The sequence below is a fragment of the Oncorhynchus keta genome, chromosome 33 (genome assembly GCF_023373465.1).
Source record: "Oncorhynchus keta strain PuntledgeMale-10-30-2019 chromosome 33, Oket_V2, whole genome shotgun sequence".
Lineage (NCBI taxonomy): Eukaryota > Metazoa > Chordata > Actinopteri > Salmoniformes > Salmonidae > Oncorhynchus > Oncorhynchus keta.
The window spans coordinates 18,828,744-18,842,294 of record NC_068453.1 but is presented as its reverse complement, the minus strand read 5'-3'; the positions used below and the strand labels follow the sequence as shown (position 1 = coordinate 18,842,294).

At 44.0% G+C, this 13,551-nt stretch overlaps 1 protein-coding gene across 22 annotated transcripts in view; it reads right to left on the bottom strand.

Moving 5' to 3' along the window:
* Window positions 1-273: 273 nt before the first annotated feature.
* The window catches only part of LOC118378488 (myosin-binding protein C, slow-type-like), a 44,577-nt gene continuing 31,299 nt past the window's right edge, over window positions 274-13,551 (bottom strand). For 20 of the 22 annotated variants that reach the window (XM_052492322.1, XM_052492325.1, XM_052492324.1 and 17 more), the window contains 18 exons: window positions 12,342-12,350; window positions 11,769-11,893; window positions 11,507-11,612; window positions 11,235-11,401; window positions 10,940-11,105; window positions 10,602-10,708; window positions 10,373-10,509; window positions 9,508-9,772; window positions 9,229-9,417; window positions 8,450-8,584; window positions 8,131-8,298; window positions 6,345-6,433; window positions 6,048-6,243; window positions 5,612-5,751; window positions 5,280-5,439; window positions 4,705-4,841; window positions 3,627-3,813; window positions 274-1,085 (listed from right to left, as the gene is read on the bottom strand). In XM_052492322.1, the coding sequence (XP_052348282.1) occupies window positions 985-1,085; window positions 3,627-3,813; window positions 4,705-4,841; window positions 5,280-5,439; window positions 5,612-5,751; window positions 6,048-6,243; window positions 6,345-6,433; window positions 8,131-8,298; window positions 8,450-8,584; window positions 9,229-9,417; window positions 9,508-9,772; window positions 10,373-10,509; window positions 10,602-10,708; window positions 10,940-11,105; window positions 11,235-11,401; window positions 11,507-11,612; window positions 11,769-11,893; window positions 12,342-12,350 (2,584 nt within the window). In that variant the 3' untranslated portion in view covers window positions 274-984. Of the gene's footprint in view, window positions 1,086-2,842; window positions 2,882-3,626; window positions 3,814-4,704; window positions 4,842-5,279; window positions 5,440-5,611; window positions 5,752-6,047; window positions 6,244-6,344; window positions 6,434-8,130; window positions 8,299-8,449; window positions 8,585-9,228; window positions 9,418-9,507; window positions 9,773-10,372; window positions 10,510-10,601; window positions 10,709-10,939; window positions 11,106-11,234; window positions 11,402-11,506; window positions 11,613-11,768; window positions 11,894-12,341; window positions 12,351-13,551 lie in introns of all 22 variants that reach the window. The other 2 variants (XM_052492327.1, XM_052492323.1) reach the window with 2 other exon arrangements.

Genomic DNA, 13,551 nt, shown 5'->3' with positions numbered 1-13,551 from the left:
TGTAATTTCACGCTGCATGAGCTCAGAGAAGATAAAGCCTCCCGGGGGAGAAAGAAGAGACACTCAATTTGTTGTTAGGAGGTAAAGAGAGAAAGTAAAAGAGAGCGAAGACTATCAATCTTTAACAGAAGAAGATCGTAAGAGTCCAACGTTTAAGTTTCGATTGCACTCTGAAGTTAATATGGCGTGTTCTTTAAGCATCTTAATACTGTAATTTGTTCCTATTATGTACTGAAAAACCATTTAAAATATATATTTACACATAAAGGATGCTATGTTACATGTTTTTCTTTTATTCCAGGAGTCATAAACAAAAAATTGAAGATGAAAGCATGCGCAGATGGCCTGACAGCTAAGAATATACTCAAGCCTGAAGTACAGTATGGGCAGAGAAAGCACAGCGTCATGCAGTGTAAGGCTTAAACAAAAGGTGGATAACTGTCTGTTTTTCAAAGCCCAAATCAAATTTTATTGGTAACATACATACACATGGTAAATCATCTGATCAGAAATGTTTTAATATTTGTATCTTTTGAAGTTCAATCTTTAATCACAAGTCATTGCATTACAGACATCAAGCCATATTGTTTATACATTTCAACATTTAGCTCCCTCCCCCAAACACAGTTCCCAATCCCAACAGAGACAAAAACATGCCCAGATAGGTGGAAATTACAGTTTGTCCTACTGCACATTTCCTGCACTACTCATCTAAAATAAAAAGCTACAGCCAAAACACTGCCAACATGCAACTGAGCTTAAACAGAGCCTTTTGAATACTAGGAGATGACACAAAGCTGGTGATGAATTGGCTTGTTCTATGATAACTAGCTCCATACCCGCACACAGCATGCCATGCCAAAGTCCAGTACAACCCTCCCTCCCCCTCCAGCCCCTCCCTCGACTGCTGGTGAGAGGCAGATCACTAGTGGTGTGACGACAGGTTCCGGGCAGCCTAGGGGTATCAGTGGTTGCTCAGTCCGACTACTTCTCTGGCTGCTCCACGGCCTTGGTCTCGCTCATGTACTTATCGATCAGGTGTAAAGGCACTCCACGCTGCATGAGCTCAGAGAAGGTAAAGCCCCCTGGGGGAGAAAGGAGAGACACTCAATTTGTTGTTAGGAGCTATAGAGAGAAAGTGAAAGAGAGAGCGAAGACGATCAATCTTTAACAGAGAGAAGATCGTAAGAGTCCAACAGGAAAATAGCAGAGGGTCAGTGTGCAACATCGAAACAGACACTGAAACAGCGAAAAGAGGGTGAGTCTGCAACAAAGAAACAGAAGAGAGACACCATACAGTACAAAAAGGAAGAGATACCAAAGTGGACAGCAGTGAGGAGAGAAAATAGAGACAGTGTCAGTAAAGGACAGGTGAAATACGTCACTTTTGAGTCTGTGAGCAAATCTATATCTGCCTAGGCTAACAGTGGCAGAGCTATAGGAGCCATGACATGGCCATTCACTAAGTAGGCCCAAAATGCGCCAAGAAGCTCAGGAACATTAACTGGATTAAAGCCTTCTCTAGTACATAATAGATTGTGCATTGACACAAATGATAATAACCCTATTGTGTCAAATATAGGCCTACTATAGATATATCATCTACAGTGGGGTAAAAAAAGTATTTAGTCAGCCACCAATTGTGCAAGTTCTCCCACTTAAAAAGATGAGAGAGGCCTGTAATTTTCATCATAGGTACACTTCAACTATGACAGACAAAAATCCAGAAAATCACACTGTAGGATTGTTAATTAATTTATTTGCAAATTATGGTGGAAAATAAGTATTTGGTCAATAACAAAAGTTTCTCAATACTTTGTTATATACCCTTTGTTGGCAATGACAGAGGTGAAATGTTTTCACAAGTCTTCACAAGGTTTTCACACACTGTTGCTGGTATTTTGGCCCATTCCTCCATGCAGATCTCCTCTAGAGCAGTGATGTTTTGAAGTTACAGAAGTTGCAGGTCTGTGAGAGCCAGAAATCTTGCTTGCTTGGTGACCAAATACTTATTTTCCACCATAATTTGCAAATAAATTCATAAAAAATCCTACAATGTGATTTTCAGGATTTTCCCCCCTAATTTTGTCTGTCATAGTTGAAGTGTACCTGTGATGAAAATTGCAGACCTCTCTCATCTTTTTAAGTGGGAGAACTTGCACAATTGGTGGCTGACTAAATACTGTTTTGCCCCACTGTATGTATTAATCAGCAGAAAGTGATCTATGGATGAATTATATATTATCACCCCAGTAAATATAACACGTATATACAGGACACCATCCTGGAGTAACGACTTCTGGAAAATAATGTAAGCATAATGTCAACCTTTAATCTTCAATAAAGAGCGATGCTCTGCAAATGTTGGTATTTACTCTGTCACAATCAGGCCATTTGCACTACTTTGAAGGTTACTCACCTTTTGTGTGTGGCATATGTTAGATGAGGAACAAACACGGTTACCAGGGAAACACAGGTCATACAAGCAGGCACGTCACACCAACCGTTAAAATAGACTTCTGAAATGTTAGGGGTACGCTTGACTTTAGACAGCCACCCTAGAGTGTTATTGGAAAGTAACTGGCTCCAATGAACACTGTCCATACAGTGTCTAGAGCAACATACACAATCTATTATGTTACTGTACATATCACACATCCATTTGGACTAAAGCAGGCAAGCCCTGAACTCTTGCATTCCTTCTCTTGGTACTCTTTCAGACGGGTGTGTGTGAACTTAAATAGACCACCTAGTACTGCTGAGAAAAGCTGTATTATTGGCATTTGACAGATGCAGAATGAATGACATAAGCTTCATATGCCAAAACCATATGAAAGCTTACCTTGGATGAGAACATACATTCACTAATCCTGAGTGGGGACTGGGGAGGAGAGAAGAGAAGAGGGGTTATCCAAATGTTTACATGGGGGAGTTATGTGTTCTCCAGGGAATACTGGTCAGTTATTGAACTCATTTTATATGAGGAGTTAAACACGCAATTGAAGGAACATCACCATCTGTTGAGGGGAGACACTAAAACATGGAGCCACAAGATACTATTCATCTAACAAGGGAACTACATCTAGAACAATACGTATTGATGCGCGTTTGAGTTATGAGGTGTTGATGCGTGATGACGCCTTAGGAAGATTTGGACCATGCTGTATTGGTGAAGCATGCTACATTTGACGATGCGACTTTGAAGTTGTGGTAGGAAATTCAACAGTGGTAGTCAGATGAACATGATTTGGCTGAACACAAGTGACATTACTGAAGTCTTGTATGAACACCTGTAATTAGATGAACATGTTTAAAATGAGAAGGAAATGCATAGATTGAGTTCAGCCATGTGATGTAAAACATTGTTCCTCATTGGAGTAGCAGGGGAGATGTAATGACAAACCCCCTGGATATTGTATATAACAATATAAGCATATATCATATACGATATATGTACGACGGATACTTACAGGACCACAGCTGTTACGGACGGGCCTTTGGTGGTGTAGTCACTGAAACAAACTATGTACTGATCTACATCACCAAAGAGTCTAGACACCTAATACTGTACACATGTGGATAACATACACCGCAGGTTACCAGGTACCCCTACAGCCCAAACTGACCTTTAACCTCCAGCTTACACTCCACTAGTGCATCACCCAGGTTATTAATGGCCTTGCAGGAGTACATGCCCCCGTCGTAGGGACTGGGTTTCCGGATCTCCAGGGTGCAGACCCCTTGGTTGCTAAACATGCGGTAGCGCGGGTCGTCAATGATGGCTATCTTATTCTTCATCCAAATCACTTTGGGCTGAAGTCAAAAACAGAGAAGGTTAGCCCGTTTCCCAGAGAAGCCTCTAAAATATCAATACTTAATTAAGTCAGGGATGTGTCGCAAGTTACTCCCCATAATGTTTATCAAGTAGTATAAAAGTCCTCGCCACTGTATCATTAAAACATTTGTCAACTCAATATGTTGTAGTACATTATTTCAGAAGCATTCAATACATTGCAATGTTTTACTGGTCTGTAGATTTGTACTATTTTCTCAGTGAGAGGGCCAATACACTGTTCAAGTTAGAGATACACTGTTATGAACAGTCATATCTTATAACCAAGAGTGCATTAATCAGATAAACCCTTATATTTACATGGTGCCCATGGTCTGTTAATTTAAGCAGTTTTTCAACCTCTCAACAAAAAACTTCAGGCAGCTGACTAGAGATGTGTTGTTAGAGAGAGGATAGCTGTCAGGCGTAAAGGCTGCTGTGATTGAGAGGCGGTCAGAAAGAGCAGGCTGCAGGTGTAAAGCTTTCAGCATACAGCTGGGGGCCTGGACCATTTGGACCTGGTCCATCCTGGAGGGGTATGGGGAACAGGCTGGAGGGGTATGGGGAACAGGCTGGAGGGGTATGGGGAACAGACTGGAGGGGTATGGGGAACAGACTGGAGGGGTATGGGGAACAGGCTGGAGGGGTATGGGGAACAGGCTGGAGGGGTATGGGGAACATGATACCACAACCATGTCCAGGAGTTTAGTTGGACAGAACATTCCCAGAGAATTGGTGTAGGCACTGTCTAAGTACGGTCCTATACACCTAGCCTGAGTCCCAGATCTGTTTGTGTCGTCTTGCCAACTCCAATTGCTGAAATGGAGTTGGCAAGACAGCACAAACAGATCTGGGACCCGGGCTACACCTACTCGTGGGTTGGCACGGACACTGCAGTTGAGGGTGGCGTTGTAGCCAGCGATGGCGAAGGTGTTGATGAGGGGCTGGGTGAACTTGGGAGGCTCTTTGAAGTCGTGGTCGATGTACTCGGGGTTCTTCAGTTGCATGCCTGCAGAAGAAGGAAGGGAGGAAGAATGGGGTTGTACATGATACAGGTGCTGAGCTGTATCATGGGGGAATTTCCCTTGTGATCATGATTGAAGGAGAGACAGTATTTTAATTCATCATCTGCGGTCAGAGACAGCAACATCGGCATTAACAGTACAATGAAACATGATATGTAGTGTATAAGCCATCTTCGAATGAAAGCAACTGGTCCAATTCTGTAAAAATGAATATTTTATCACTATGTATTGTTACCTTGTGACAAAAAAACAAAGAAGAAAACGAAAAAAGAAGTGACTGATGTTTATGTCCATCTGCTTTTTGAATGAGTTGGTCCATAATATTAGAAAGTAGAGGGGATGACATACTGGTCATATTTTTCATTGCTCTCCATATGGTATCCCCCACACACACACACACACACAGAGGAGCACACACATACCTTCTTTAACGATGAGGGCGCTGTCCTTGGTCTGGGTGGCACCCTCGCTCAGACCCACCATGTTCTCAGAGTAGATTCTGAAGTAGTACTCGTTCCCCACCACCAGCTCGGTGATGGTGATGCAGGTGCGGTGGTAGTGCTCAATACACGTGTACCACTCCTGTCCCATAGGGAGCAGATTTGTTTAAACATGCAGGGGATCACATTGAGTAGCACATACACTTGAATTCCATATGCATAATACATACAGAGGTACTTTTCCTGTAAAAATCTCTCCCTCATACTGATTCCATATAGTACAGTACCAAGTGATGCATTCAGCAGACTCATACCATGGTCTTCTTGTCTGCTTTCTGGATGGTGTAGCCTGTAATGGCGGCGTTGCCATTGTCCTTTGGAGGGGTCCAGTCCAGAGCCACGTTTCCCCCCCAGACCTCATCTATCTTCACACACTGTGGAGGCCCTGGGAGGTCTGAGTGGAGAGATGAATCCGTTAACATCATTAACATCAGTATGGGTCTTATTGGCATGTTCTAGACATTAGCTGCTGTGAAAAATTTGATAGGGAATAAAGGGCAGAACAACACTAAAACATTCAACTCGATCAACTCTTTACAATGAGATCTTTCCCTCTTATAGTATTTTTTCCTTCTACTTTCTGTTTGATTCAATCTGTAAAAATGACCGATACAAGTGCTTAATTGATCTGTGTAAACAACTTTAACTGTGAGATCAGGATATCCTTCCTGTCAGTGTCCTTTGACCCACCTACTATCTGGATGTCTACGATGGCCGTGTCCACGTGGTTCTCCACCTCCACCTTCATATCGTACATCCCAGAGTGTTTCCTCTCTGCTTTGCGGATGAAGATGATGCTGTCACAGTCTGTGTTGCGGATAGTGACCTGCGTGGGGTCCACCGTCTGGCCCTCCTTCAGCCAGCTCACCTTTGGCCTGGGCTTGCCCTACATGTCACATATTGCATAGGAGCATGAATCTAACTACATATGATTTACTAAAGGGCTTTTACTGGAGGGGGTTCAGTCATTTTCTGTTATTGCCTTACCATGAATGGAATAACGAGATTGACTGCTTCTCCGACTTTACGAGTGTACGTCTGCCTCAAGTGACGGGGGATGCGGATCTTAGGTGGTTCTGAGAAGAGGACAGGTCAGATAAGTGGATGGAATGTGATTACTTACATTTTGTAATTATTTTTTATCTACAGTGCCTTCGGAAGGTATTCAGACCCATCGACTTTCCATATTTTGTTACGTTGCAGCCTTATTCTAAAATTGATTAAAAAAATATACAAATAATCCTCATTAATCTACACACAATACCCCATAATGACAAAGAAAAAACAGGTTTTAAAATTTTTGGATAATTTATACAAAAAAAAAAAAACTTACATAAGTATTCAGACCCTTTACTCAGTACTTTGTTGAAGCATCTTTTGCAGCGATTACAGCATTGAGTCTTCTTGGGAATGACACTACAAGCTTGGAACATCTGTATTTGGGGAGTTTCGCCCATTCTTCTCTGCAAATCCTCTCAAGCTCTGTCAGTTTGGATGGGAAACTTTGCTGCACAGCTATTTTCAGGTTGTTGTCCTGTTGGAAGGTGAAATTCCGCCCCAGTCTGAGGTCCTGAGTTCTCTGGAGCAGGTTTTCATCAAGGATCTCTCTGTACTTTGCTCCGTTCATCTTTCCCTTGATCCTGACTAGTCCCCCAGTCCCTGCTGCTGAAAAACATCCCCACAGCATGATGCTGCCGCCACCATGCTTCACCGTAGGGATGGTGCCAGGTTTCCTCGAGACGTGAAGCTTGGCATTCAGGCCAAAGAGTTCAATCTTGATTTCATCAGACCAGAGAATCTTGTTTCTCATGGTCTGAGAGTCTTTAGGTGCCTTTTGGCAAACTCAGAGCGGGCTGTTATGTGCTTTTTGCTGAGTAGTGGCTTCCGTCTGGACACTTTACCATAAAGTCCTGATTTGTGGAGTGCTGCAGAGATGGTCGTCCTTCTGGAAGGTTCTCCCATCTCCACAGAGGAACTCTAGAGCTCTGTCAGAGTGACCATCGGGTTCTTGGTAACCTCCCTGACCAAGGCCCTTCTCCCCCGATTGCTCAGTTTGGCCGGTCGGCCAGCTCTAGGAAAAGCTCTAAGAAAACCTTCCATTTAAGAATGATGGAGGCCACTGTGTTCTTGGGAACCTTCAATGCTGCAGAAATGTTTTGGTACCCTTCCCCAGATCTGTGCCTTGACACAATCCTGTCTCGGAGCTCTATGGACAATTCATTTGACCTCATGGCTTGGTTTTTGATCTGACATGCAGTGTCAACTTTGGGACCTTATATAGCCAGGTGTGTGCCTTTCCAAATCATGTCCAATCAATTGAATTTACCACAGGTGGACTCCATTCAAGTTGTAGAAACAACTCAAGGATGATCAATGGAAACAGGATGCACCTGAGCTCAATTCGAGTCTCATAGCAAAGGGTCTGAATACTTATGCAAATACGTAAATGTACGTTATTTTATTTTTTATATTAATACATTCACACATTTTTCTAAAAACCTGTTTTCGCTTTGTCATTATGGGGTATTCTGTATAGATTGCTGATTTATTTTTTTTAATTTGAATCCATTTTAGAATAAGGCTGTAACGTAACAAAAGTTGGAAAACATCAAGGGGTCTGTATACTTTCCGAAGGCACTGTAAATATTTGATGAACTGTTGTCTTTTGGACTTGTGTATCAAATGTCATATTCCTAGCCCTGTTGCTTAAGCCTTGCTAATAAATAATACATACAGACATCAACAAGAGAAGTGGAAAGTGGCTAGGACTCACCGATGACCTCTTTGACCAGGATAGAGTGCTGAAGTGTTCTGGGAGTGCTGGCGCCGGCAGCATTGATGGCCCTTACCCTAACCAGGATCTTAGCCTCTGGAGGGAGGCCAGTGATGGTGTACTTAGTCTTCTCTGTCAGCTCCTTATTGGTTACTCTCCAGTCATCAGCTGTGGAGAACATGTCCATAGACTTAACACAGCAGGTAATACTTATTAACAGGCCAGGAGTTTCTCCTGATCATGAAAAGTCAAATGGGTTCTAGTTATAAAAGACAAAGTCTATTCGTCAATGGAGGCATGTCAATCGAATGCTTCTTACTTCCTTCGATGCAATACTCCACCAGGTAGCCGTCTAAGCCTGCAGCTCCGATGGTGTCTGGGGGACGCCACTTCATGGTCACCGTGGTGTCTGTGACATCATCCACCACCAGCATGGTGGGCTCGCTGGTCACAGCTGAGAGCAATCAGTGTGAGAGTGTTACAACGGTTGGACTTCACACAAACATTTCCTTGCATGTATAGTATGCCTTGTCAAAAGTTGATCTTCAACTGCCATAATAACAGTATAATGCATACAATGTAAGAAACACCTCCATGCCCATGTGTGTGGGACACCCCTCTAGCTGGCGCTGGTATGTCATCAATCTGTTCACCAGATCTGATTAGGGGCGGCTCTTAACGTCTATTCTTATATTCTGCATCACGTTTAACTCATATTGAACCCTGTGGGAGGCTGATCTCCTAAACCTATAAGCCCTAGATGATTTGGCAGCCATTATAAAGACATATTTAATATCTCCTAAAGCCCCTGCCACGTCCAGTAGAGGTCACAGTCAGAATGCGGAATGCTTGGAATAGTTGGGTATCAGAGGAACAGCTGCAAAGGGGAAGGGCAGCCCACACAATGGCCTGCACTATCACACAGTATCACAGCACCGGCTCTTTCATTTTTCTCCCACTATCGTGATATGATATAACCACAGGAGAAACCGTATTGGCTTACGTAAGAGGATAACGCCTTTGTACTGTAAGTGTCACCTCACTGGCTTTGTCACAAAGATTACATTGCCAAGCGAACATCGCCTACTCAGAACTCACCCAGCGGCACAAAGGCTTTGGATGGCTCGCTGGGTTTGGACACGCCGATGGCATTCACAGCAAAGACGCGCACCTCGTACGGGACACCCTCAATCATCTTTTTAGGCTCAAATGTGGTCTCTTTGTTCAGGTCAAAGTTCAGCCTCATCCATCTGGAACTCTGCTTCTTCTTCCTTTCGATGAAGTAGCCTTTGGGGAAAAGCATAGTTCTATATCACATACACACACACACACCAGAATATCCAACTTGTTAGCATAAAACCACCCACACACACCTACCTAAGATGGGTGAGCCTCCGTCATAGATCGGGGGTTCCCATGTCATAGAGCACCAGTCTCCTCCCACCTCCGTGACCAGGGGAACTTCAGGAGGGTCTGGGATATCCACCACCTTGACTTTGATGCTAGCCCCTGCTTCCCCAGCCTCGTTCTGCAGGACTATCTTGTAGTTTCCTGTGTCCTCCTTCTCTGCGATGTCGATGGTGAGGCTGGTGTGGTCAGAGAAGGTTTCAGCTCGCACACGGTGGCCCGAGTCAAGGATTACCTACGATGGCAAATAGCAGATTGTACTGTACCCATACAGTACAGTGTATATACTGTACCCATACAGTACAGTATGTATACTGTACTTATGACAACAATTGAGCACAATGAAGCCTATTTAAAAATTTTAAAAAATGACCCCTTTTTCTCCCCAATTGTTGTAGTAGCTACTATCTTGTCTCATCGCTACAACTCCCGTACGGGCTCGGGAGAGACGAAGGTTGAAAGTCATGCGTCCTCTGATACACAACCCAACCAAGCCGCACTGCTTCTTAACACAGCGCGCATCCAACTCGGAAGCCAGCCGCACCAATGTGTCGGAGGAAACACCATGCACCTAGCAACCTTGGTTAGCGCGCACTGCGCTCGGCCCGCCACAGGAGTCGCTGGTGCACGATGAGACAAGGACATCCCTACCGGCCAAGCCCTCACCAGCCCGGACGACACTAGGCCAATTGTGCGTCGCCCCACGGACCTCCCGGTCTTGGCCGGTTACGACAGAGTCTCTGATGGCACAGCTGGGGCTACAGTACAGCACCCTTAACCACTGCGCCACCCGGGAGGCCCAATGAAGCCTATTTTGACCCAGGTCAGCACTCACCCTCTCTCCCTTCATCCACACCACTCTGGGTGCTGGTTCTCCACTGATGGGGATCTCCACACGGAGTTTATTTCCTGCCACAATGGTCACCGTGTTGTCAGGGAAGTTCAAGCTCTCCAGGTGCACCCTGGGAGGATCTGTAAGAACGGGACAAGGAAGAAAACAAGTAAGTGCTCTATAATATTCCTTTCAACCCACAGACGGTTTTGTATCATTAAAATGACTGTACCAACGATATGAACTTTGGCACAGAGGCTCTGAGAGTATCCCTCTGGCACAAAGGTATAATCCCCGGCATCGTGAATGGTGCTGTTCACAATTTCTAATCGGTGGTTCCTGTCAAAACAAGAAAACAAGTGAGAAGACAGCTTAAACAATATGAAAAAGACAGCAGGACAGAGGGAAGGGCTAAGGCCCAGAGTTTTTCTTGCTCAGGTTACATGGGCCTAATGGTGAATCCTGATTTGGGCCCAGAATCTTTTCCTCTGTTACTTGACCAGGTATGAAACCCCCATGAACACAGGTATGGGGCTGAGGAGATGGGCGAGTGGGAGGGAAGTGACATACTTGGCTCTTTGCAGGATGTTGATGCGGTCGTTGGACTGGATCAACTGTCCGTTCCTGTACCAACGACCTGGAACATTCCCAGGGAAGATCTCACAGTGCATCTTCAGTGGCTGGCCCAAAAGCACTGTCATGTCCTGCAAATCCTGAATAATCTTCAGTGGCTTCACTGATGAAGGGAAGAATGGAAAGAAATAAGAGGATAGAAAAAATGAAAAATAGTCATCAATTTAGTTGATCTACAGTTTCTCAGTAAGAGAGAATGTGTGAGGAAAGGAGAGGGAAGTGAAATACACACATTCAACCTGGACTTTGGCTTCAGAGGTTCCCCCAGAGGCCATGAGGGAGAAGGTTCCAGTGTCCTCCTTTGAGGCATCGTCAATGATTAGCCAGTGTTTCAGCCCCTCAGACTTGACACGGTAGCGTGACCGGGGTCCGGTCGGGACCTCCACGCCGTTCTTACACCTGAGGGGGAAGATGAAAGGTTAGAGGCGCACACACACACACACACACACACACACACACGGGGGGAAAAACACATACACACACAATAAGTTGACATAGCCCTACCATTTTACTTGAGCTCCTTCTTCAGACACTTCACACGCCAACTCAATCCTCTCGTTCACTGTCGTTTTCACCGCCTCAATCTCTTTAGTAATCTTCACTGGTAACTCTGCAGCAAGGTAAGATACAAATCATAAAAGGCATCAATATAATTAGAAACAGTGAAGTGTGAAATTGTGGAGAGACCACATTCTGGTCCCACTAATTCCTCAAAGAGACATTAAAATTAATTAAGAGAGAAGGATGATGGAATGGAGAGGGGTACCTTTGACAAACAGCTCTGTGGTACACTTCTCTTCTCCCGCGGCTACGGAATAGGCAGCGTCATCATTCAGGCCGCAGTTGTTGATGACCATAATCCGCTGTGTACCTTTTTGCTCAAAGATAAACCTATGCAGCAAGTGCATCAATCAATCAAATCACTGGATATCAACATACTGTGACTGACTATATGTGCTTGGAGAGAAAGTTATATTATACCATATATGCTTGTGAATGGCAATTATTTCAAGACTTCATATCATCCAGAGCTACAGACAGTTGCCTTTGCTTACTTGTGTCTTCCAAAGGCAGAAATAGATGTATTATTTTATTATTTTATATTAGATTATTTTAAGAATAAAATGTTGTGCTAGTTTATTAATCAAAAACCTGTCATTGAAATCATAGTAATGTGAAGATATACAGACAAATTCATATACAGAGACCCGCCCCCATTCACAAACAAACACATCCCAACATGCATCAGCGTGGGTTGTCAGTGCACACCCAGAGGAATAGAGTAGATAGAGGGTTGGGGTCACACCAGAGGTCAGGGATGTAGGACGGGTGAACTTACTTCCTTTGACTTAAGGTCAGCAGTGGAGCCGGAATGGAGCCAGAGGAGGAAGTGGTTATGGCAGAGGAAAGGGATGAGCACCACGGCATGACAGACAGACAAATAGGACAGAAGGATAGAGGAGGGGACTGTAACAGCCAATAGTGTTACAACAAAATGAGAGAGAGCGAGAGATCTTCATAACAGGGAATCCTGGGAAATACACCACTGGAGACCAGGGAACAGAAAACTGCAATAACCTCCCAGATGGCTTTAACTCGGCTTGGCTTTGAACAACCTCAACTGAGAGTAGCCTGAGATTGACCCTTCACTTTTTACAATCTAAGTACACACTTGCCATTTTGAGGGTACATAGAGGTCTTATAACATCGAGTAATACAGATGTTAGATTGAGTGAGGAGATTAACTTTCAAAAGTATGTGTATTAACAGTAGTTATACAATGGGTGGGTCTAATTCCATCCTGTGTCTGTTCCACAAATCACCAATGGCTAAATCTATGATGTTAAAATGCCTATTTACTCTGTTCCATCTGACAGCACAATCCACTGTCTCATCAGCCCACCAGGCACTTTATGAACTTGATCTCCACTATAAAAAGCATCTAGACATTATCTCACATTTATTTTATACTAACACTTAGTTTTTAACAGCAGAGATTTGTATAAACCTTGCTGTCTGTCTCTCTGACATTTGCAACATTGAATTTCAATATTGAAACAATCTCCAGCTGTTACATAGTAATGAACGTGTCGGGAGTCGGCACGAGACAGACAGGCAGCCAGTGTTTCTTAGCCAGTCGAAATCATGAATCAGCTGGCATCATTTTTATGGATTTATACAAAAAAATGTCAACGAAGTGCAGCTAGTTTGCAGTCGGTTGTTGGCTAGGTCCTCTGAACAACAGTGTCCTGACGAGAGAGCACATTTTCTATGCCAGGCGAATCGCGCCTCATTAGCTCATTGTTATGGTTGTGTCTGAATAAATGTCACTAGAAAACAGCTTAAACAAATGCAAATGCAGCTACTGTTGTTATTCTGGCTGCACTGTTTGATGTGACTGTAAGTTAGCCGTAGTTGGCTAGCTAGCAAGCAAGGGGTAAGAACATTGCCAGCCAGTATGGCAATGGAACATTTAGAACGAACAACTGGGTCACGTCCATAGATACAGAACAAAAAGACTGAACGACTGGGTCGAGTCTCTGGCAACC